Source organism: Triticum urartu, chromosome 5A, assembly GCF_056163025.1.
Source record: "Triticum urartu cultivar PI428250 chromosome 5A, HENAU_Tu73, whole genome shotgun sequence".
NCBI classification, from domain to species: Eukaryota; Viridiplantae; Streptophyta; class Magnoliopsida; order Poales; family Poaceae; genus Triticum; species Triticum urartu.
In genome coordinates this window covers 125,826,484-125,852,336 of record NC_141877.1, presented here as the reverse complement: position 1 = coordinate 125,852,336, position 25,853 = coordinate 125,826,484, and the positions used below count along the sequence as shown (strand labels likewise).

The 25,853-nt window shown below is 42.2% G+C and overlaps 1 protein-coding gene across 1 annotated transcript; it reads right to left on the bottom strand.

Moving 5' to 3' along the window:
* Nucleotides 1-23,978: 23,978 nt before the first annotated feature.
* Nucleotides 23,979-24,293, bottom strand: LOC147970543 (uncharacterized). The gene has a single exon (XM_087523478.1). The coding sequence runs from the start codon at nt 24,291-24,293 to the stop codon at nt 23,979-23,981; it is 315 nt and encodes a 104-aa protein (XP_087379604.1).
* Between the last annotated feature and the right edge of the window lie 1,560 nt (nt 24,294-25,853).

The following is a 25,853-nucleotide window of genomic DNA, read 5'->3' as shown; positions in this document are numbered from 1 at the left end:
TTTGATCTTCATAAAGATCGAGTGAGTCACGGTCAACTCATGGAATGAGACATAGCAACTCTCTCGAGTTGAGACACAGACACACATCGAGAGGGATGGAAGAAACAAATGGCGAAAGTTCGACTTGGTAGGCAACAATTCCACGCTTAATCAGATGGTGAGGGGGTTCCAAAGTAGCGAGGAGTTAAGTTGCCCATGATACCATAACGAGGCACCTTAGTGAAGGTGACTCGTAGAGCTATTCCCTTAAGTGGCAAAAAGAATTACTTTTGATCCATAGACCATTGGAACTCTTCATACCAGCCTGAGGCAATTCACAATTGATCGTTTTAAGGAGTTCGAGAGAATGGCATACTCGGGCTAGAGTGGATGATGTGTACTACCTTGTTGAAGACAACGCGATGGATGATTTCTTCTTATCATCGAGAAAGGATGGGGCCCAGGGTAAGCCTAATTTGAGGATGGTCCTGAATAATAATTACTGAGAAGGCAGACCATAGTAAAATGGCGGGTGCAAGCTGGGAACAAAATGCAAAGGTTGGGAATGTTCCAACCATCATATCTGCCCGAGATTCAGATCTGGTTGGTAACAGGATATTTCAGACATCATGTGTGGAAAAGAAAGGTAGCAACACAATTCGACGAGATGACGTTGCGAGATTCTCGGGAAATGGACTACGATAGTAAGCTCCAAAACATGAGTTGGTTCTGCTACACACATGTTGTCCCAGACAATCATGACCACCTAGTAGTCTTATAACAAAACACTACCGAGTTCAGGTGGGGAACCATCATCAAGGATATCGAAGTCTTGTGCATTACCATGTATTAGCATTTAACTCCTTTTCCTAGAACAAATCAGTTAGTGGCTTGGTGTGCTAGGAATTACATATGGAATGGAGGTGGCCAAACCTATCAAACCATAGAATACTTCACGCATGCATGACTAACTTGGGATGATTCCAGAGGAAGCAAAAAACAATCTTTCTCGGATCCACGGCGGCAACTTACATCAAGTGCACGTGAATCAGAGGAAGTCACTTCTTTCATCCAAACGTATACCTCATGAGTGGAACATGAAGGCAATGCTTACAAAGTTTCCAATACCAACTTAGATGTTCAACATGAATCATGGACAAGATGAAATTGTTGTCAATGGGCTCAACAACAATCCATCCAGGCTTCCATATAGGTGGAATTCCAAAACTATGTGAAGAAGGCGATAGTATTGGTCAGACCCAAAAGATGTAATGGTGTATGCTCGAGGGACAACCGCGAGTAAGACAACATTACGAACATCGTTGGTTCTGATTTGATTTGACGATAGCCCATACACAAATCAAAGATTCGGGTAAGACAATAGGTCCAACAATTGATCACGAGGACCAATCGATGAAGATATCGTCTTTCTTCAACACACACACACACACACAAAGATATCCCTTAATGATGAACTAAGTCGGACAAGCTTTTATCTTCCAACTCTCCAAGTTGTTGTCTAGCTAGCTCAACCAACTAGCTCAGGGATATCCAACACAGGTTATTGGAGAAGGGGTGGTTTATAAAAAATCAACTTGATCACAAGCTCAACATAACAGTCAGGGGGAAACCTGGTAATACTTCCGAGAAGATATCCGAAAATCACGAACCACCGATATGTTACTAGGCTTGAGAACAATCTCGCCTTTCAGGGCAAGACGATATGATCAAGAGAGCGAGGAATTGACACAATCCTAACTCATTGATCGAAGAGTGGACCAGAAATAAGGACTAGGTAGCACGATCAATTTTAGGATGATGATTCAATAACCAGTACGCTAAGAGTGAGAGTATTGTCCATTAACTACCAAGCAACAAGGTGCTAGGAGTATCGATTTCACACATTTCACTTGTTGGCATTCCGGTTACAACAACACGGGACTGAGGAATGAATAATGATGGCGAGAAGTATCACTGCATCAAGAATTCATAAGAGGTGGTGCAATTCTCATGACATTCTTGACATAGAGATGGTAACACTTCAAGGTAGAACAGAGCAAAAGCTGGATTGGCATTTTGATCCGCGGAATACAATTGCTTTGACCGAATCCTAGATATGGATGAGGTACTGGAGTTTGTTTCTCCTAGTCATTCCGGAATAGAATGGCTTGAAAGACCACAAGAATAATAGGCATCGACGAACGAATGCACACATACTCTAGACTATCGATTGATAGACAATTGTCCGAATACAAGTGAAGAGTAACAACTCAAGGAACATATATCTTGCTGAGTTGTGGATGCATGGATTAGTATGTCGAGCAAAGCTCAACATTTCTTCCGAATAACCCATGCAGAAAGATGAGATTGGCAGAGTGATACGTCTCCAACGTATCTATAATTTTTGATTGCTCCATGCTATATTATCTACTGTTTTGGACATTATTGGGCTTTATTATCCACTTTTATATTATTTTTGGGACTAACCTATTAACCGGAGGCCCAACCCAGAATTGTTGTTTTTTGCCTGTTTTAGGGTTTCGAAGAAAAGGAATATCAAACAGAGTCCAAACGGAATGAAACCTTCAGGAACGTGATTTTCTCACCGGATACAACTCAGGAGACTTGGACCCTACGTCAAGGCACGTAACAGGAGGCCACGAGGTAGGGGGCGCGCCCTACCCCCCAGGCGCGCCCCCACCCTCGTGGGCCCCCTGTTGCTCCACCGACATACTTCTTCCTCCTATATATACCCACATACCCCCAAATGATCAAATACGGAGCCAAAAACCTAATTCCACCGCCGCAACTTTCTGTATCCACGAGATCCCATCTTGGGGCCTGTTCCGGAGCTCCGCCGGAGGGGGCATCGATCACGGAGGGCTTCTACATCATCATCCAAGCCCCTCCGATGAAGTGTGAGTAGTTTACTTCAGACCTACGGGTCCATAGCTACTAGCTAGATGGCTTCTTCTCTCTTTTTGGATCTCAATACAATGTTCTCCCCCTCTCTCGTGGAGATCTATTCGATGTAATCTTCTTTTTGCGGTGTGTTTGTTGAGACCGATGAATTGTGGGTTTATGATCAAGTCTATCTATGAATAATATTTGAATCTTCTCTGAATTCTTTTATGTATGATTGGTTATCTTTGCAAGTCTCTTCGAATTATCAGTTTGGTTTGGCCTACTAGATTGGTTGTTCTTGCCATGGGAGAAGTGCTTAGCTTTGGGTTCGATCTTGCGGTGTCCTTTCCCAGTTACAGAAGGGGCAGCAAGGCACGTATTGTATCGTTGCCATCGAGGGTAACAAGATGGTTTTTTTTATCATATTGCATGAAACTATCCCTCTACCACATGTCATCTTGCTTAAGGCGTTACTCTGTTTTTAACTTAATACTCTAGATGCATGCTGGATAGCGGTCAATGAGTGGAGTAATAGTAGTAGATGCAGAATCATTTCGGTCTACTTGTCTCGGACGTGATGCCTATATACATGATCATACCTAGATATTCTCATAACTATGCTCAATTCTGTCAATTGCTCAACAGTAATTTGTTCACCTACCATAGAATACTTATGCTCTTGAGAGAAGCCACTAGTGAAACCTATGGCCCCCGGGTCTCTTTCTCATCATATTAATCTCCATCACTTTATTATTGCTTTGCTTTTACTTTTTACTTTGCATCTCTATACCAAAAATACCAAAAATATTATTTATCATCTCTATCAGATCTCACTTCCGTAAGTGACCCTGAAGGGATTGACAACCCCTAAGCGCGTTGGTTGCGTTGAGCTATTGTTTTTGTGTAGGTACGAGGGACTCGAGCGTAGCGTCCTACTGGATTGATACCTTGGTTCTCAAAAACTGAGGGAAATACTTACGCTACTTTGCTGCATCATCCCTTCCTCTTCGGGGAAATCCAACACAGTGCTCAAGAGGTAGCAAGAAGAATTTCTGGCGCCGTTGCCGGGGAGGTTCGCGCAAGTCAAGATTTGACTCCCGACAACGAGCAATTTCTGGCGCCGTTGCCAGGGAGGTTCGCGGAAGTCAAGATTTGACTCCCGACAACGAGCAATTTCTGGCGCCGTTGCCAGGGAGTCTGCGCAAAAGTCAACATACCAAGTACCCATCACAATCCCTATCTCCCGCATTACATTATTTGCCATTTGCCTCTTGTTTTCCTCTCCCCCACTTCACCCTTGCCATTTTATTCGCCCTCTCTCTCTCTATCCTCCCTCTCTCTCTCTCTATTTGACTCCTTTGCCCGTTTGCTCTTTGTTTGCTCGTGTGTTAGTTTGCTTGTTTGTCGCGATGGCTCAAGATAATACTATATTGTGTGACTTCACCAATACCAATAATAATGATTTCCTTAGCACTCCGATTGCTCCTCTTACCGATGCTGAATCTTGTGAAATTAATACTGCCTTGTTGAATCTTGTCATGAAAGACCCGTTCTCCGGCCTTCCTAGTGAAGATGCCGCTACCCATCTTAATAGCTTCGTTGATTTGTGTGACATGCAAAATAAGAAATATGTCGATAATGATATTGTTAAATTGAAGCTATTTCCTTTTTCGCTTAGAGATCGTGCTAAAGCTTGGTTTTCGTCTTTGCCTAAAAATAGTATTGATTCTTGGAACAAGTGCAAAGATGCTTTTATCTCTAAGTATTTTCCTCCCGCTAAGATCATCTCTCTTAGAAACGATATTATGACTTTTAAACAACTTGATCATTAACATGTTGCACAAGCTTGGGTGAGAATGAAATTAATGATACGTAATTGCCCTACTCATGGTTTAAATTTGTGGATGATTGTTCAGAATTTTTATGCCGGATTGAATTTTGCTTCTAGAAATCTTTTAGATTCGGCCGCGGGAGGCACTTTTATGGAAATCACTTTAGGATAAGCTACTAAACTCCTAGATAATATTATGGTTAATTATTCTCAATGGCATACTGAAAGATCTACTAAAAAGGTTCATGCGATAGAAGAAATTAATGTTTTGAGTGGAAAGATAGATGAACTTATGAAATTATTTGCTAATAAGAGTGTTTCTTCTGATCCTAATGATGTGCCCTTGTCTACTTTGATTGAGAATAATAATGAATCTATGGATGTGAATTTTGTTGGTAGGAACAATTTTGGTAACAACGTGTATAGAGGAAATTTCAACCCTAGGCCTTATCCTAGTAATCCCTCTAATAATTATGGTAATTCCTACAATAATTCTTATGGAAATTATAATAACATGCCCTCTGATTTTGAATCTAATATTAAATAATTTATTTCTTCGCAAAAGAATTTTAATGCTATGATTGAAGAAAAATTGCTTAAGATTGATGATTTGGCTAGGAACGCTGATAGAATTTCTCTTGATGTTGATTATTTGAAACTTATATCTATTCCACCTAAGCATGATATCAATGAGTCTTTCAAAGCCATGAGAATTTCCATTGACGAGTGCAAAGAAAGAACCGCTAGGATGCGTGCTAAGAAAGATGCCTTTTATTAAAGCTAGTTCCTATGAAAATAATGATGAAGATCTAAAAGTTATTGATGTGTCCCCTATTAAATCTTTGTTTTGCAATATGAATCTTGATAATGATGGGACTGAATATGATCCGCCTTTACCTAGAAGGCGTTCTAAGAATTTGGAATTTGTTAATCTTGATGCTAAATTTGATAAAAGTGGGATTGAAGAAATTAAAACCCTAGATGTTGCTAAACCCACTATTATGGATTTCAAGGAATTTAACTATGAAAATTGCTCTTTGATTGATTGTATTTCCTTGTTACAATCCGTGCTAAAATCTCCTCATGCTTATAGTCAAAATAAAGCGTTTACTAAACATATCATTGATGCCTTGATGCAATCTTATGAAGAAAAACTTGAATTGGAAGTTTCTATCCCTAGAAAACTTTATGATGAGTGGGAACCAACTATTAAAATTAAAATTAAAAATTATGAGTTTTATGCTTTGTGTGATTTGGGTGCTAGTGTCTCTACTATTCCCAATACTTTGTGTGATTTACTAGATTTCTGTGATTTTAATGATTGCTCCCTAAACTTGCATCTTGCGGATTCCACTATTAAGAAACCTATGGGAAGAATTAATGATGTTCTTATTGTTGCAAATAGGAATTATGTGCCCGTAGATTTTATCGTTCTTGATATAGATTGCAATCCTTCTTGCCCTATTATTCTTGGCAGACCTTTCCTTAGAACGGTTGGTGCAAATATTGATATGAAGGAAGGGAATATTAGATTTCAATTTACAATAAAAAAGGGCATGGAAAACTTCCCTAGAAATAAAATAAAATTACCATATGAATCTATCATGAGAGCCACTTATGGATTGCCTACCAAAGATGGCAATACCTAGATCTATTCTTGCTTGTTATGCCTAGCTAGGGGCGATAAACGACAGCGCTTGTTGGGAGGCAACCCAATTTTATCTTTATTCCTTGCCTTTTGCTCCTGTTTAGTAATAAAAAAATTATTTAGCCTCTGTTTTGGTTGTGTTTTTTGTGTTTAATTAGTGTATGTGCCAAGTAGAACCGAAAACAGAAACTTTAGCGCTCACAAGAACTGCTGTAATTTTTATTTGAAGAGTGCTATTTAGTTAATTCTTTTTGCATATGATTAATAGATAAATTCCTCACGTCCATCAATTTATTTTATAATTTTTGGGGTTCCATATCTTGCGCTAGCTTCAGATTACTACAGACTGTTCTGTTTTTGACAGATTCTGTTTTGCGAGTGTTGTTTGCTTATTTTGACGAATCTATGGCTAGTAAAATAATTTATAATCCATAGAGAAGTTGGAATACAGTAGGTATAACACCCATATAAATAAATAATGAGTTCATTACAGTACCTTGAATTGGTATTTTGTTTTCGTTCGCTAACAGAGCTCATGAGTTTTTCTACTTTAAGTTTTGTGTTGTGAAGTTTTCAAGTTTTGGGTAAAGATTTGATGGACTATGGAACAAGGAGTGGCAAGAGCCTAAGCTTGGGGATTCCCATGGCACCCCCAAGATAATCTAAGGACACCTAAAAGCCAAAGCTTGGGGGTGCCTCGGAAGGCATCCCCTCTTTCGTCTACTTCTATCGGTAACTTTACTTGGAGCTATATTTTTATTCACCACATGATATGTGTTTTGCTTGGAGCGTCTTTTATAATTTGAGTATTTGCTTGTTAGTCTACCACAATCATCCTTGCTGTACACACCTTTTGATAGAGCCATACATAATTTGTAATTTGATAGAATACTCTTTGTGCTTCACTTATATCTTTTGAGCTCTATAGTTTTACTCTAGTGCTTCACTTATATCTTTTGAGTTATATAATTTTGCTCTAATGCTTCACTTATATCTTTTAGAGCACGGTGGTGAACTTGTTTTGTAGAAACTATTGATCTCTCATGCTTCACTTAGATTATTTTGAGAGTCTTAATAGCATGGTAATTTGCTTAATTAATAATATGCTTGGTATTCAAGATTTGTAAAACTTTCTTTTGAGTGTGTTGAATACTAAGAAGAAATTGATGCTTGATAATTGTTTTGAGATATGAGGATGGTGATATTAGAGTCATGCTAGTTGAGTAGTTGTGAATTTGAGAAATGCTTTTGTTAAAGTTTGTGATTCCCGTAGCATGCACGTATGGTGAACTGTTCTGTGATGAAGTCGGAGCATGATTTATTTATTGATTGTCTTCCTTATGAGTGGCGGTCGGGGACGAGCAATGGTATTTTCCTACCAATCTATCCCCCTAGGAGCATGCGCGTAATACTTTTCTTTGATAACTTCTAGATTTTTGCAATAAGTATATGAGTTCTTTATGACTAATGTTGAGTCCATGGATTATACGCACTTTCCTTCCTTCCACCATTGCTAGCCTCTCTAATACCGCGCACTTTTCGCCAGTATCACACACCCACCAAATACCTTCCTCAAAACAGCCACCATACCAACCTATCATGGCATTTCCATAGCCATTCCGAGATATATTGCCATGCAACTTTCCACCGTTCCGTTCATTATGACACGCTCCATCATTGTCATATTGCTAGCATGATCATGTAGTTGACATTGTATTTGTGGCAAAGCCACCATTCATAATTCTTTCACATGTCACTCTTGATTCATTGCATATCCCGGTACACCGCCGGGGGCATTCATATAGAGTCATATTTTGTTCTAAGTATCGAGTTGTAATTGTTGAGTTGTAAGAAAAATAAAAGTGTGATGATCATCATTTTTAGAGCATTGTCCCAAGTGAGGAAAGGATGATGGAGACTATGATTCCCCCACAAGTCGGGATGAGACTCTGGGCGAAAAAAAGAGGCCATAAAAAAAGAGAAGGCCCAAATAAAAAAAATGAGAGAAAAAGAGAGAAGGGGCAATGTTACTATCCTTTTACCACACTTGTGCTTCAAAGTAGCACCATGATCTTCATGATAGAGAGTCTCTCATTATGTCACTTTCATATACTAGTGGGAATTTTTCATTATAGAATTTGGCTTGTATATTCCAATGATGGGCTTCCTCAAAATGCCCTAGGTCTTCGTGAGCAAGCGAGTTGGATGCACACCCACTTAGTTTCTTTTGAGCTTTCATATACTTATAGCTCTAGTGCATCCGTTGCATGGCAATCCCTACTCACTCACATTGATATCTATCGATGGGCATCTCCATAGCCCGTTGATATGCCTAGTTGATGTGAGACTATCTTCTCCCTTTTTGTCTTCTCCACAACCACCATTCTATCCCACCTATAGTGCTATATCCATGGCTCACGCTCATGTATTGCGTGAAGATCGAAAAAGTTCTGAAAATGTCAAAAGTATGAAACAATTGCTTGGCTTGTCATCGGGGTTGTGCATTATTTAAATACTTTGTGTGGTGAAGATAGAGCATAGCCAGACTATATGATTTTGTAGGGATAACTTTCTTTGTCCATGTTATTTTGAGAAGACATAATTGCTTTGTTAGTATGCTTGAAGTATTATTATTTTTATGTCAACATGAACTTTTGTCTTGAATCTTTTGAATCTGAATATTCATACCACAATTAAGAATATTTACATTGAAATAATGCCAAGTAGCACTCCGCATCAAAAATTCTATTTTTATCATTTTCCTACTCCAGGACGTGCAGGAATTAAGCTTGGGGATGCTTGATACGTCTCCAACGTATCTATAATTTTTGATTGCTCCATGCTATATTATCTACTGTTTTGGACATTATTGGGCTTTATTATGCACTTTTATATTATTTTTGGGACTAACCTATTAACCGGAGGCCCAGCCCAGAATTGTTGTTTTTTGCCTGTTTTAGGGTTTCGAAGAAAAGGAATATCAAACGGAGTCCAAACGGAATGAAACCTTCGGGAACGTGATTTTCTCACCGAATACAACCCAGGAGACTTGGACCCTACGTCAAGGCACGTAACAGGAGGCCACGAGGTAGGGGGCGCGCCCTACCCCCCCAGGCGCGCCCCCACCCTCATGGGCCCCCTGTTGCTCCACCGACGTACTTCTTCCTCCTATATATACCCACGTACCCCCAAACGATCAAATACGGAGCCAAAAACCTAATTCCACCGCCGCAACTTTCTGTATCCACGAGATCCCATCTTGGGGCCTATTCCGGAGCTCCGCCGGAGGGGGCATCGATCACGGAGGGCTTCTACATCATCATCCAAGCCCCTCCGATGAAGTGTGAGTAGTTTACTTCAGACCTAAGGGTCCATAGCTAGTAGCTAGATGGCTTCTTCTCTCTTTTTGGATCTCAATACAATGTTCTCCCCCTCTCTCGTGGAGATCTATTCGATGTAATCTTCTTTTTGCGGTGTGTTTGTTGAGACCGATGAATTGTGGGTTTATGATCAAGTCTATCTATGAATAATATTTGAATCTTCTCTGAATTCTTTTATGGTTGATTGGTTATCTTTGCAAGTCTCTTTGAATTATCAGTTTGGTTTGGCCTACTAGATTGGTTGTTCTTGCCATGGGAGAAGTGCTTAGCTTTGGGTTCGATCTTGCGGTGTCCTTTCCCAGTTACAGAAGGGGCAGCAAGGCACGTATTGTATCGTTGCCATTGAGGATAACAAGATGGGGTTTTTATCATATTGCATGAAACTATCCCTCTACATCATGTCATCTTGCTTAAGGCGTTACTCTGTTTTTAACTTAATACTCTAGATGCATGCTGGATAGTGGTCGATGAGTGGAGTAATAGTAGTAGATGCAGAATCGTTTCGGTCTACTTGTCTCGGAAGTGATGCCTATATACATGATCATACCTAGATATTCTCATAACTATGCTCAATTCTGTCAATGGCTCAACAGTAATTTGTTCACCCACCGTAGAATACTTATGCTCTTGAGAGAAGCCACTAGTGAAACCTATGGCCCCCGGGTCTCTTTCTCATCATATTAATCTCCATCACTTTATTATTTCTTTGCTTTTACTTTTTACTTTGCATCTCTATACCAAAAATACCAAAAATATTATTTATCATCTCTATCAGATCTCACTTTCATAAGTGACCGTGAAGGGATTGACAACCCCTAAGCGCATTGGTTGCGTTGAGCTATTGTTTTTGTGTAGGTACGAGGGACTCGAGCGTAGCCTCGTATTGGATTGATACCTTGGTTCTCAAAAACTGAGGGAAATACTTACGCTATTTGCTGCATCATCCCTTCCTCTTCGGGGAAATCCAATGCAGTGCTCAAGAGGTAGCACAGAGTCACAACTATAACTGAGAACTCATCAAGAGCACTCTGGTTGTGATCTTTTGGTTCAAAAGAACTTCTGCCATAATGGTTCATGGTATTTGGAAGAATGATATACCACGGACCTTGAAGACTATCACAAAGGTTACTAATATCCTAAAGGAACTAGCAACACTATGAACATAAAGTAAGTAGGGTGAATCTCGGGTTCAAGAACCCAGGAATAGAATAACTACTACTAAATGGCATCACGGGATGCTTTCGAGAATGACGGCCAGAATCATCACATTGGGAATACAAGACATGGCTAGATTTCTAGATGGTCCTCTAGGACACCTAGGGTCATAATAATAGCTCCAACATATATGTCGAGGCAACACAGTACCTCAACTCACCGATTAGTGTGGTTAAACTGGCCCAAAGAAACATCGGGAATGGAAAGAAGGGATTTACAACTGCATCAGACTATTTAGAAACCTAGGACAACTCGGACAGCATAATGCCTGTAAATGCTCAAAAAGATTTGAGACATCCTGCAAAATGGTGGCATAACCACACAACATCACAATATCAAGGTTCTGAGATCAACTGTCAGCACACAGAAATAGTAGGAACTGAACTAAGAATTGAATCCATCAATCCTATAAGTCTATGGATTAGTAACACGTCATCCTGATAGATAGATGAGAAGGCCTAGTTCTTAATCCCCGTAGAAGAGAAGAGGATGACTCAGATCAGAAGGACATAAGGCATAAGGAGTAAAAGAGCCTTACGATCCCTTCCACAATAAATTCCCTTATATAACTAAAGCCTTTCTAGACACGACTTCGACCAGTTTGGCTTGGTAATCCTACAGGCAGTCAGGCTCTGATACCAAAGCTGTCAGGACCCCGATCCTAACACACATCGAACTAGCATGTAACACATCATATCACTTTGCGTCCACACGCAAGGTATTCCCACGGGTGCCACCTTACCTGGCCTGGGACCGTTTGCGCCTTTTGGCTCACGTATATCATAGTGTCGCTAGCATCCATATGACAGAGAACCCGGGCCGACATGACTAGTCATGAACCCAAAGTGGCACTAACTTACGGGGACAAGCATACATGAAATAACAACGAGCATGTCGGTCAGCAGCGTGTGAATCCGGGCTGCAGCAACTGGGCTAACAGGACTCCGGGAACCCGGGCTGTAGCAAGCTAGCAGGACTCTGGATATCATCGCGTGACATTTCCCTGAAGGGACAGACACAGGAACGAAGTGTATCACATGCCGGCCAGTCTAGGTGTTCCGGAGCAGTAGTACTGGGCTAGTAGGACTCTGGTAAACCGGGCTGTAGCGGACTACCATGGCTCAGTGGAAGCACCAGACTACATTTCCCCATAAGAGAGGCTACCAAGGATAGACAACTAGGTTGTCGGATCCCACACATACCAAGCATTTCAAAATCATACACACAATATGCTCGATATGTGCAAGTACAACATGGCATCACAACAAGACTCTACGACTCAGAGTATTTATTCATTAGGCTCCGAGGAGCCAAGTATTACAAACATGGGTCTCATGACCCAACGTACAAAGCATACAAGCAAAGCGAAAGCATAAACATGTCTGAGTACAGACAACTACAAATGAAAAAGGCTGAGAAGCCTGACTATCTACAATACCCTCCCAAGGGTACAAGATCGTAGCTGAGGTAACAAGCTAAACGTCGAAGTCCATGCAAAACTACTAGCAAGACTGAAGTCTCTCTGCAAAAACATAAATTAAGCAAACGTGAGTACAAATGTACCCAACAAGACTTACATCAAAACAATCTACATATGCATCAGTATCAACAAAGGGTGTGGTGGAGTTTAACTGCAGCAAGCCAGCTTTGACTCAGTGGCTAACCTGAACTATGAGTGCAAGTTCACCATATCAATACTCCACTATGGATCCGCTCTCGTCTCCCTACGAGAAGGCCATCCATAGCACTCACACTTATCTTGCGCATTTTAGAGTATCCACTTTCACTTGTCTATGAACTGTACAGGCAACCTAGAAGTCCTTTACCGCAGACGCGGCTATTTGAATAGATGATATTAACCCTGCAGGGGTGTACTTCTTCACACACGCTCTCGCCACTTACCACCATGTACACATCGTGTATCTCGGCAACCTTCAAGCAGAAGCCTGGCGAGGGAGTCGGCCACGACCTGACTAACCACACAAGTCTCTCGTCCAGGTTTATCGCCTATTCGGGTTCCATCCGCAAGGAGATCCGGCCGGGGGTGTCGCTCACGGCCCCAAACGATGTGAACAGGGTTCCCAAGCCCACCATCCGGGTGCCACACGTGCCACTGTGCCTAGTCTATCCCAAGCCCACCTGTACCAGGTGCCACTTGGTAGACCACTAACACTACCTACAAACACCAGAAACTAGTTGCAACTCCTGGACAGAGATCAGGTTGATTAATAAGTTGAGAGAGCTTGGAGCGCCCGAAGCCCAATGTGTGGTAGTAACTGTTCATGGATCACAAACACAGAACTCAGTTCCTGAGGACGGCTGCAATGAGACAACCCACCATGTACTCCTACATGGCCTCTCACCGCTACCTTTACCAAATCATGTTCACACAATTAGCTCTCAATAGTAGGACATGTTCACACACCTCAAACTCACCCCCGATGAATCAGACCCGACTCAACTCTAGGTAGTAGTAGGCATGACAAACAAGCATGAATGAGTAGGCACACCAGGGCTCAAACAACTCCTACTCATGCTAGTGGGTTTCATCTATTTACTTTGGCAATCACAGGTCATGCAGAGGAAAGGGGTTCAGCTACCGCAGCATGTAACAGTTGAAACGGTGTTGTCCTAATGTAGTAAAAGAGAGCAGGAGCGAGAGAGTGGGATTGTATAGAAATGTTCAATGGGGGTTTGCTTGCCTGGCACTCCTGAAGATAGTATAGCTCTTCATCGGTGTCATCGATCACGTCGTTGGAAACATCGTCTACTAAGGGGGAACAACCATCGGCAAACACAAAAGGAACCACAATCAATGCAATGCACATTCATATGAATGATATGTCATATTAAAGTACTGAATTGACCTAGTGCAATAGTTAGTCATATTCATTGAAGCGGAATTCAAACCTATAGCAAATTCCAACTCCAAAACTAATTACCATTTATTCCATAATCATGAATTGTCCTATTCAGTTAAGTTAACTTCCTGAAACATGCATGAAAATGCCATGTTCAAATTCTTTGGATTTTTCTGATAATTTTTCATATATAATTTATTTCATTTGGAGTTACGATTTAAATTCTATGATTTTTGGAAGTTTGGGGTATTTTCTGAAATTTATAAATCATTTCTGATTTATTTTAATTCCAGAAAACTTTACTGCGTTAGCATGACGTCGGTGTGACATCACAAGTCAACTGGAGCGGGTCTAGGTCAAACCTGACACGTGGGGCCTGCATGTCAGTGTCACATCTAACTAACTAAATTAGTTAACCCTAATTAAATGCTAATGCTAAACAAACAGGGGCATGGGCCCACCTGTCATAGGCTCAGGCCAGTCAAACCCCGGTCAACTGGGGTCAACCCACCGGAGTTGACCCATGGCTCGTCGCCGGCGAAGCCAGAGACGGCGGAGACGTTCGGGTTTGCATCTCCGGCGACCAAAGGGGCGGATGAGGGCATCTACGCGGAGCTGGGACTCGCCCGCATCCATCTGTGCAAACGGCAGGGGCTGAGGTGGCCCGAGCTCGCCGGAGGCAAGCTCGCGGCGGTGGCTATAGTTCGGGCCAGCACAGGCATGGGGCTACGCTTGGCGAGCGAGCGAGCTAAGAGGTTGGGCGGGCTCCTGGCAGATCCACGAGCTCGAGGTCGTGCTCAGACGCGAGTTCGGTGACCTGCAATGGCGGCAGCGACAGGCGCGGTGGCATCAAGCTCGCGGGACTGTGGGAAAACTAGCTAGGCTTCACGCGTGACGACGGGGTAAGGGGAAGCGGACGGGAAGCTCATAGCGCATCCGTAGGGCGGGTCGACGGGCTCAAGGGAGGTCCTGGCGGCGTTGAATCGGAGACGGCGGGGACCAGATGCAGAGGACGAAGGCGAGCTTGGGTACGGCGTCACAGGGCGCCCGACGCTGCGTGGCTCGATGGAGAGGTCCAGGGCATCGCGACGAATCTTTCGGGCGCGTCAGCGGGGCGAGGCAGTGGCAGCGGCCGCGACAACAGTGAGCGGCGGCGACGGCGTGCTCGGAGGCTGCACCCGAGAGAAACAGAGGAGGGGAGAGCGCGAGAGAGAGTGGGAGGGGTCCGCGGGGGTGTGTGTCGATGTCCGAGTGCGTCGAGGGGGAGCCAGGCAAGCAGCTGCCGGCGTGGCGCGCCGTGGCGCCGTGGCCAGCTTCTCCTCTGTCTTCTGGCAAGAGGAAGAAGATGCCCCTGCCCCTACTGGGCTGGGCTGCTACAGTAACCTGCCGAGGTAAGTGCCAGGTTAGTCTCTCTGTCTCTATTTCTCTTTTGTTTTCCTTTTCTGTTCTGTTATTTGTTCTTTTGATTTAGCAAGAATGCCAAATCAATCAATAAAAATCTGAAAATATTTATGGGCACCTCTGGGATTAATTCCAATAGCCCCAAAATACTTTGAAGACTATTTGGACATTTAAAAATATTTATAGCATTTAAATGTCCAAAGGCAAATACTTCATGATTTAATCCAAAGATCCAGGAATGACCTAGAAATATATTCATCATTTTTGGCAGAGGTTTTCACCTTTATCAGAAATCATGAACATTTTCAATGGGCATTTTGGGTTCTTTGAGAAAGATTTTATTTGAACCTATTTGAATTCTTTTAGGTTCTAGGGTTTGATCAATCCCCATTTCAACTTTGAATGAATTTAGACATGATGCATGGATGCTTGTGCCACTATTTGCAAATAATGCTAAGGCTGTGACAATTAGCCCCTAATCTTCAAACCCTCGTAACTTTTTAACCGTTCGTCCAAATCCAGTGAAACCAACGCCAAAATCTTCGTCTCGAACCCCTCTTTCCAGTTAACCAACTTGAACATGATTTTTACAATTTAAAATTTGGTTGCAAGCATATTTGAATTCGAATTTCTTTTGATCGTAGTTTGAGTTTCGTAGCTCCGATTTCAGTGTTTCTTTTTGCTAATTGAAGCTCTTCAGTTGAACTTTCAATTTGGACTTTCTCATCTGAGTTTTACCCTTGCACCTATTGCTTGAGTGCTTATGTATGCTATTGTTTGTTTGTGATAGAGTTTCCGGAGTGCGAAGCATGCTACTACGAGTCTCTAGGGTTTGCAGATCGTCAGCAAGGCAAGTAACACTTTGATCATACCCCTTTATTACCCAGTTTTTATGCATTAGTTTCAACCCTCAAACATTGCATGAGTAGGATTGATAACATGTGGGTATTGGGAAGTAGATAATGAGGTAGAACCTACTGTCCTTTATATCAAACCCTGGCAGTTACTTCTACGTTATGCTTATACTACTATGCTATGCTCGTAGATGTGGTTTGGTTTTGAGTGATCCATGACAGTTGTGAGTGTTATTATGAACTAAGGGTTTATTTAAGGTGGCTACTTTAACACACATCTAGGTGGATTATTTGTGGGCACCTGGGGCAATCCAGTGTTGTCCAAGGAGATCCCGGGGAATCCGTGTGATCATCCTATGGTCCGCCACCCAGGATCAAAGGGATCATATTGTATTTCATGCTGAAAACTTCCGTGTGCAGCCACAAGCTATTATGGGCTCTGGCATAGTTGAGTAGGTTGTGTGACCTCTTTCAGTGGTAAACTAGCAGATGTAGGGGATGTAGGTGGTACGGTTTACCCGTCGAAAGGGCTAATGCTTCTGAAAGACCGTGTCTCGGTCATCCATTTCTCAAACACCATGTAGTGCGAGAAAATCCAACGAAGGAGATCGAGTCTTGTGGGGAAAAGTGCGCAAATCTCTGTAGAGTGTACAAACTAATCAAGATTAGCCGTGTCCCGGGTTATGGACATCTTGAGTATCTGGTGCTTGAATTATTATGTTGATCTCATCACCATATTTAATTAACTTGTTGGGTTAATGATTACTTTAATTGGGATTGAGATGGGGTTTACCATTCTCAATGTTTATCTACTACCATGATAGTTAAATAAAATACATTCCTTTGTTGTAGGGAAAAATTGGCTTTTCGCCAAAACATAATAACCATAAAGCCTCCACCAGCCAAATATGCATATAGTTGTAGCTGTTACATGTTCATTGCTCTACAGTGTTATTTTGCCAGCATATTCCATGTGTTGACCATTTTCGGGCTGCAACATATTATGTTGCAGACTTTTTAGACGAAGAGTAAGGTGCGCTAGGTCGTTGTTTTGCACTCAACTTTGCCGTTGGAGTTGATGGACTCGCTTTATCTTCCAAGCCTTCTGCTGTTATCTTATTAGATGGCCTTCAGCCACATTATTGTAATAAGTACTCTCTTATGAGATATTCGATGTAATAAGTGTGTGATTGCAACTCTGTTATAAATCCTTCAAGTACTGTGTGTGTCAGCATTACCGATCCAGGGATGACACTTATGCACATAGATTCGACCGTTTGAGGTTGGATCGCTACAAGATGGTATCAGAGCACACGCTGATTGTAGGACACGACCACTAAGATAAGCCATAGGTCACTCTTGGAAGGACATTCACACCAGTTACTGAGCCCATAGAGTTTTCCTTTGATGCACCAACCTGGAGTCTAGGAAAGAGCATGGCAGCCCACATCTCCATGGGATGCATCGGCGAAGTCTACAACAAGGATCTCAAGGACACAATCTACCAGATATCTGGGCGCCGAGATGAGCAATGGGAGATGATCAGCACCAGGAGGGACAGATCCATTGCAACCTTCATCCAAGAGTTAAACCAGCACATTCGTCGCCAGGAGAACCAAATGTGCGCAAGCATGATAGATCTGAAGAAGTTGATGACTAGGAACATGGAGCTGAACAGGAACTCAAGTCTACACGTGACGGGTACGAGGAGGAAATCGCAATACTAGTAGAAAATAATGATGACCTGACGAGGAAGCTAGGAGTATTCATGGGAGACCCCACGCCAGGAGGAGATGACGACCATCCCAAGGACTACATCATCATCGACGACACCGACTCCGACCCCGACAGTAGTGATGATGATTATGAAGACGAAGCTGGAGTGGATATCATGGAGTCTTCCACCGATCAAAATTTCTAGATGACCCCCATATTATTAGTAGTATTCCCCCATGTATATAGTAGTAGTCCGAGTATTTTGTAACGGTAGCTAGATCGATTGTATGCCCTTGTTTGAATTGAGTGGTGTGATATGAATGTGTTTGTCTCATGTGCATATGGGTAGTGTTTTTCTCCTTAGAACTCATTCTATTCTAATCTCTCCCCTCTAAACCCATCAGATGCCTCCGAGACGTGACCCCGGATTTGTCTTCCCACTGGATCTCACTCAGTTGATCCAACAGCAGAATGCCTTGATGCAACTACTAGTCCAGAACCAAGGCAACAACGACAACAACAATAACAACAACCCACCGCCACCACCTCCAGTGGACAACTTAGCCCGTTTTCTGAGGTTGAATCCACCGGTGTTTTCCAGTAGCACCGAGCCCATTGTTGTTGATGATTGGCTACGCAGGATTGGAAGGGAGTTGACCACTGCAGGTTGCACAGATGCGAAGAAGGTGCGCTTTGCCGCACACCAACTGGATGGACCCGCAGCCTCATGGTGGGAGAATTACACAACCACTTTTCCCATAGCTAATGTCACATGGGATTAGTTTCAGCAAGCATTCCGCACAACCCATGTCTCAACTGGAGCTATGAATATGAAGAAGCGTGAGTTCCGCAACTTACGCCAGGGAAACCGCACTGTTGGGCAGTACGTGGATGAGTTTAGCAAGTTAGCCTGTTATGCCCCAGATGATGTGGCCACAGATGTGCGAAGCAGGAGAAGTTTATGGAAGGATTGAATGATGAGATGAGTATGCAGTTGATGGTGGCAACATTCACTAACTATCAGGAGTTGGTAGACCGGGCCCTGATGATTGAAAGCAAATAGCAGCAGATAGAAAGCCGCAAACGGAAGTATGGATAGGGGAAGTACAATTCTGGAGGTTAGCAAAAGCCTCACTTTTCCCCTAACTCCGGAGGTTACACCCATAACCATGGAGGCCATACTCACAATGGAGGAAGTTCCCATAACCACAATGGGCCTAAGAATGGAAATGGGAATGGAGCAAGCAGTAGCCAGAACCGCCCCAACCCAGCAACGCCCACCAAGAAGGACCTAAGCCATGTTACCTGTTACAAGTGCGGGAAGACAGGGAACTACGCCAACGATTGTTCTGAGTTGAAGAATGGCAATGGAAATGGAAACTCTAGGAAGAAGCCCAATCCCTTCACCAAAGGTCAGGTGAACCACATCAACATGGAGGAGGTTGAAGAATAGCCTGACGCAGTGATCGGTAAGTTTTTGATTAAGTCATTTACCGCACCCGTTCTTTTCGATACTGGTGCATCGCATTCATACATATCAAGGGGATTTGTGGACAAGTTTAAGTTACCAACCTTATCCCTTAGGTCACCCATGTTAGTATTCGAAATATACAGATTGCTACAGACTATTCTGTTTTTGAAAGATTCTATTTTCTTTGCGTTGTGTGTTTGTTTTGATGGCTCTATGGTTTTCTTTGATGAGTTTTTGCCATAGAAAAGTTGGAATACAGTAGATATAATTCAAGAACAAAATATGAATTGGTTTGCTACATTACTTATATTAGTGATTTGTTTTCTTATACTAACGGATCTCATGAAGGCTTTTGTTGAGTTTTGTGTGATTGAAGTTTTCAAGTTTTGGGTTATGTTACGATGGATGAAGGACTAAGGAGTAAGAAGAGCCTAAGCTTGGGGATGCCCCGACATCCCAAGATATTATCCAAAAGAGAGCAAGCAACTAAGCTTGGGGATGCCCTCGAGTGGCATCCCCTCTTTCTTCTAACGACCATCGGTATTTTACTCGGAGCTATATTTTTATTCGTCACATACTATGTGTTTTGCTTGGAGCATCTTGTATGATATGAGTCTTTGCTTGTTTTATTTCGTGTTTTAAGTCTTGATTCCTTGCTGTACACACCTATTTGATATAGCCAAAATTATGCCATGACTTATTAGAATTGCTCTCTATGCTTCACTTAAATTTTTATGAGCTATGGACTTGCTCTGGTGCTTCACTTATATCTTTTTGAGCACGGTGTGCTTTAGTATTTTTGAAGAAATGCTCTCTTTCTTCACTTAGATTTATTTGAGAGTTATTAAAATTTTCAAGAAATTCTCTCTTGCTTAACTTGAATTAATTTGAGAGAAAGAAATATTATGCTCATGATCTTCACTTATATTTGTTGGAGTTTGTCAAAAGCAACACATGAAAATTAGTCCCAAAGTGATAGATATCCAAGAAGGATATAATAAAAACTTTCATGAAGATCACTGGACAAAATAAACTTCATTCTTAGTAATCGTTTTGAGATATGATGATGTGATATGTGAGTCATCTTGATGAGTAATTATGCTTTAGTAAGAATATTGGTGTTAAGGTTTGTGATTCCCTATGCAAGCATGAAAGTCAATAATTATGTGATGAAATTATATCCTACTTGTGGTGCATTATTCAGTGTTAATTATGCTTAATGCTCGCTTATGAGATTATTCATTTCTTGGTTGGTCGCTTCTCAATCTTTTGCTAGCCTTCATTTTTCACTAAGTATGATCACTATTTGTGCATCCAAAAACCTTTGACCCAGTTTTGCCATATGAGTCCACTATATCTACCTATATGCGGTATTCTTTTGCCGTTCTAAGCAAATTTGTATGTGCCATCTCTAATTTTCAAAATAAACTTCTCTTTTGTGTGTTCGTACCGCTCGCGGAGCGGTGAGGGGTGGCTAATATTTTCCATGCTAGATGTGTTATTATCACGATGAGTGTTTATTCACTTGTCATTGCACGAGAGTAAGGCAAAGGTATTAGGGATGCCCAGTCCCGAAATTAAAAATGATTTTACTTTATATTGTCAAATAATAAATTCCTTGGAAAGTGTTGGTATGGAGGCACGCGTGGATACGGTTAGCCATGGAAAGTGAAAGTATGGTGGAAAAAGGAATAAAATTTATTTTCTGTTTAGGAACCGCCTATGATATATCTAGCATGGAAAGTGTTGGGAACTCTAAGTCGTTTTCGTTGGTGGGAAGGACACACCTCCCAAAATGTTTTATCTCTAAGTTTTTCGCTTTGAGTTCTGGCACCTCTACAAATCCCTACTTCCCTTTGCGAAGTGCCTTTCTTTTACTTTATGCAATTTTTATTTTTGAATTTGAGTCTCCATCTTCTCTTATAAAAGCACTAACTAGGAGGCACTATGATTGTACTTGAGTATTGGGTGTAGTTAATATGCGAGTGTGCTTCATGAATGGATCAATGATTGAGCATGATGGGCTAGGGATAACTTATTTTAGCGTTGATATTTTGAAAGACATGGTTGCTTGTTGATATGCTTGAGTATTTAAGTTATCATGTCAAAACTAGACTATTGCTTTGAACAATATAAAAGTCCAAATGTCCATGATATGAAGAAAAGAATATGATATGACATGTTAGGCAGCATTCCACATCAAAAATTATGTTTTTATCACTTACCTACTCGAGGACAAGCAGGAGTTGAGCTTGGGGATGCTGATACGTCTCCAATGTATCTATAATTTTTGATTTTTCCATGCTGTTATATTATCAATCTTGGATGTTTTATAATCATTTTATAGTCATTTTATATCATTTTTTGTACTAACCTATTGACATAGTGCCAAGTGCCCGTTGCTGTTTTCTGCATGTTTTTTTTACATCGCAGGAAATCAATACCAAACGGAGTCCACATGCAACAAAACTTTACATAGATTTTTTATGGACCGGAAGACACCCAATGGGCCAAGGCAGCGCCTGGGGGGTGCTTCGACGGGAGCACAACCCACCAGGGAGCGCCAGGAGGCCTAGGCGCGCCCTGGTGGGTTATGCCCACATCGGGTGTCCCCCGGACCGCCTCTTTTCTCTATAAATACCCCAATATTCCAGAAACCCTAGGGGAGTCGACGAAAATCAATTACGGCTGCCGCAGAGTCCAGAACCACCAGATCCAATCTAGATACCATCACGGAGGGGTTGACCACTTCCATTGGTGCCTCTCCGATGATGCGTGAGTAGTTCTTTGTAGACCTTCAGGTCCGTAGTTAGTAGCTAGATGGCTTCCTCTCTTGTTTGATTCTCAATATAATGGTCTCTTGGAGATCCATATGATGTAACTCTTTTTGTGGTGTGTTTGTTTGGATCGGATGAACTTTGAGTTTATGATCAAATCTATCTTTTTATATCCATGAAAGTTATTTGAGTTTCTTTGATCTCTTATATGCATGATTGCTTATAGACTCGTATTTCTTCTCCGATATTTGGGTTTTGTTTTGACCAACTTGATCTATTTATGTTGCAATGGGAAGAGGTGCTTTGTAGTGGGTTCGATCTTACGGTGCTTGATCCTAGTGACAGAAGGGCAACCGACATGTGTGTATCATTGCTACAAGGATAAAACGATGGGGTCTATCTCTACATAGATAGATCTTGTCTACATCATGTCATCGTTCTTATTGCATTACTCCATTTTCCCATGAACATAATACACTAGATGCATGCTGGATAGCGGTCGATGTGTGGAGTAATAGTAGTAGATGCAGGCAGGAGTCGGTCTACTAATCTTGGACGTGATGCCTATATAATGATCATTGGCTGGATATCGTCATGATTATTTGATGTTCTGTCAATTGCCCAACAGTAATTTGTTTACCCACCGTTTGCTATTTTTCTCAAGAGAAGCCACTAGTGAAACCTACGGCCCCCGAGTCTCTTTCTCATATTATTTGCCTTTGATGATCTACTTTTCCTTTGCTTTTATTTTCAGATCTACTAAACCAAAAATACAAAAATACCTTGCTGTGTTTTATTCTTATTTATTTTATTTGGCGTTCAATCTATCAATGTACTACAATTTTATTCACGTCCGTTTGCCCATCTTGGGGCGCCGCTACCCGAAAGGGATTGACAACCCCTTTTACATGTCGGGTTGCGAATAGTTGTTATTTGTGTGTAGGTGTTGTTTATGTTGTGTTGCTTGGTTCTCCTACTGGTTCGATAACCTTGGTTTCATCACCGAGGGAAATACCTAGCGCTGTTTTACTGCATCATCCCTTCCTCTTTGGGGAAATACCGACGTAGCTTCAAGCTGCCATCAACCACCGAGGAAGAAACTAGTGACCCAACCGACCCAATGAAAGAACCACCCAAAAAGTTTAGAAGAGGGTTTCGGAGAAAGAAGCGAAAGGAGGAGAGGGCGAAGTGAGAAGATGCGGCGGTCAAGATGACAGACGGGTTCGAGAACATCTTGTCCAAGAAGGAGGCATTCGTCAAGCGCTCGGACCCAAATTTATTGATTCGACACAAGGGGAGCCAAAGAATATTCTTGAGTATTAGCATCTGAGTTTTCAATTCAACCACAGCTGAAAGACTTAATATCTGCAGCAAAGTATTTAGTACCAAAGTAGTATGGAAGTAACGGTAACAGTGTCAAAAGTAATAGTAGCAGTTTCGTAGCAATCGTAACAGTGGCAACGGAAAAGTAATGGAGCAAAGATCAATATGTGAAAAGCTCGTAGGCAATGGATCAGTGATGGATAATTATGTTGGATGGCATTCGTCATGCAAAGGTTATAACATAGGGTGACACAGAACTAGCTCTAGTTCACCAATATAAGCCGTTGTTTGGATAACTAGTATTTAGGATAAGTTTTAGCAAAATGAGTTTTATGAGGACTTTGAGGAAAACCAGTTTTAGGTTGTTGGTTTGTTAAAACTGATTTGTAGAGTACTTTGTTTGGGCTTAAAAACATGAAATATGGCTACTAGTTTGGCTGGGGTGAGTATTCAATGGATTTTCATGTCACAACCAAATGTCCTTCCTCCGAAACTTCTACGATGCTTTGATGCACGTACATGCAGTCTTTTGTTCACAAGCTGCAGTGCTGCTGGTGTGGTCGTTAACCACAGACAGCCTAGTCGACGAGCCTATGCGCGTCGTCGCACCATCTGTTCTTAATCATCAGTGCGGCGGTCAACGGCAGAAATCAGGAGCCGTAGGTCGCGAAACCGTTGCATGCCAGTGAGCAGCTCGTGCCGAGAGGCAGCATGATGATTTTGTACATGCCCGCTCTGGTGAGCAAGCCGGAGCAGATGTAGTACGGGCACGGTTGACGTAGATGGAAGAGCCAGCACATAGCACGGTGGGTAGAAGGCCACCATGAACCCGACGAGAGCGGAGGCAAAGTCGTAGAGCCGAGCGCCCATGGCCACGTCGAGCAACACCTTGGAGGTCTTAACATCGCCGTACATCCTTGCCTCCAAGCGCATCGTTGGACCGTGCACTGCTCCATCGAGGTGTTCGTCCACGGCTTCGGGAGGCAATACTATTCACCTTAGATCAGCGGCGATGTGGCTAGGATACCAGCAGGAAGTAGCAGGAACAAAGGGGCGAGCGTGTTGGTGTTACGGCGAGTTGATGACGCAGCCCACCTGGCTTTTTCTAAAACACGTTTTCATAAACACGTCTGAAGCCTGTTTTCCAAAAACTCATATTTTGGGTATTACGAGAACCAATTTTGGCTTATCCACGAATTAGGTAGATTAGCCAAACAGAGTTTTAAGTTTGTTAGAGCCTACAACGGGTTTATATCTAACTAATTCTCTATAAACCAGCTATCCAAACAACCCCTAATGTAGGCATGTATTCCGAATATAGTCATACATGCTTATGGAAAAGAACTTGCATGGCATCTTTTGTCCTCCCCTCCCGTGGCAGCGGGGTCCTATTGGAAACTAAGGGATATAAAGGCCTCCTTTTAATAGAGTACCGGACCAAAGCATTAGCACTTAGTGAATACATGAACTCCTCAAACTACGGTCATCACCGGGAGTGGTCCCGACTATTGTCACTCCGGGGTTGCCGGATCATAACACGTAGTAGGTGACCATAACTTGCAATATCGGATCAAGAACACAAATATATTCATGAAAACATAATAGGTTCAGATCTGAAATCATGGCACTCGGGCCCTAGTGACAAGCATTAGGCATAGCAAAGTCATAGCAACATCAATCTTAGAACATAGTGGATACTAGGGATCAAACCCTAACAAACTAACTCGATTACATGGTAAATATTATCCAACCCATCATGGTCCAGCAAGCCTACGATGGAATTACTCACACACGACGGTGAGCATCATGAAATTGGAGATGGAGGATGGTTGATGATGACGATGGTGACAGATTCCCCTCTCCGAAGCCCCGAACGGACTCCGGATCTGCCCTCCCGAGGAATAACAGGGCTTGGCGGTGGCTCCATATCGTAAAACACGATGAATCCTTCTCTCTGAATTTTTCTCCCCAGAAGTGAATATATGGAGTTGGAGTTGAGGTCGGTGGAGGGCCAAGGGGCCCACAAGGTCGGAGGGCGCGCCCCAGGTGGGTGGGCGCATGCCCCACCCTTGTGGCTAGGGTGTGGGCCCCCTGCTGCTGATTCTTTCACCAATATTTTTTATTAATTCCAAAAGTTATCTCCGTGAAATTTCACGTCATTCCGAGAACTTTTTATTCTGCAAAAAATAACACCATGGCAATTCTGCTGAAAACAACGTCAGTCCGGGTTAGTTCCATTCAAATCATGCAAGTTAGAGTCCAAAACAAGGGCAAAAGAGTTTGGAATAGTAGATACGTTGGAGACGTATCAACACCCCCAAGCTTAAACCTTTGCTTGTCCTCAAGCAATTCAGTCAACAAACTGAAAGTGATAAAGAAAAACTTTACAAACTCTATTTGATCTTGTTGCTGCAAATATGTAAAGCCAGCATTCAAGTTTTTAGCAAAGATTATGAACTAGCCATATTCACGATAACATTTAAGTCTCACGTT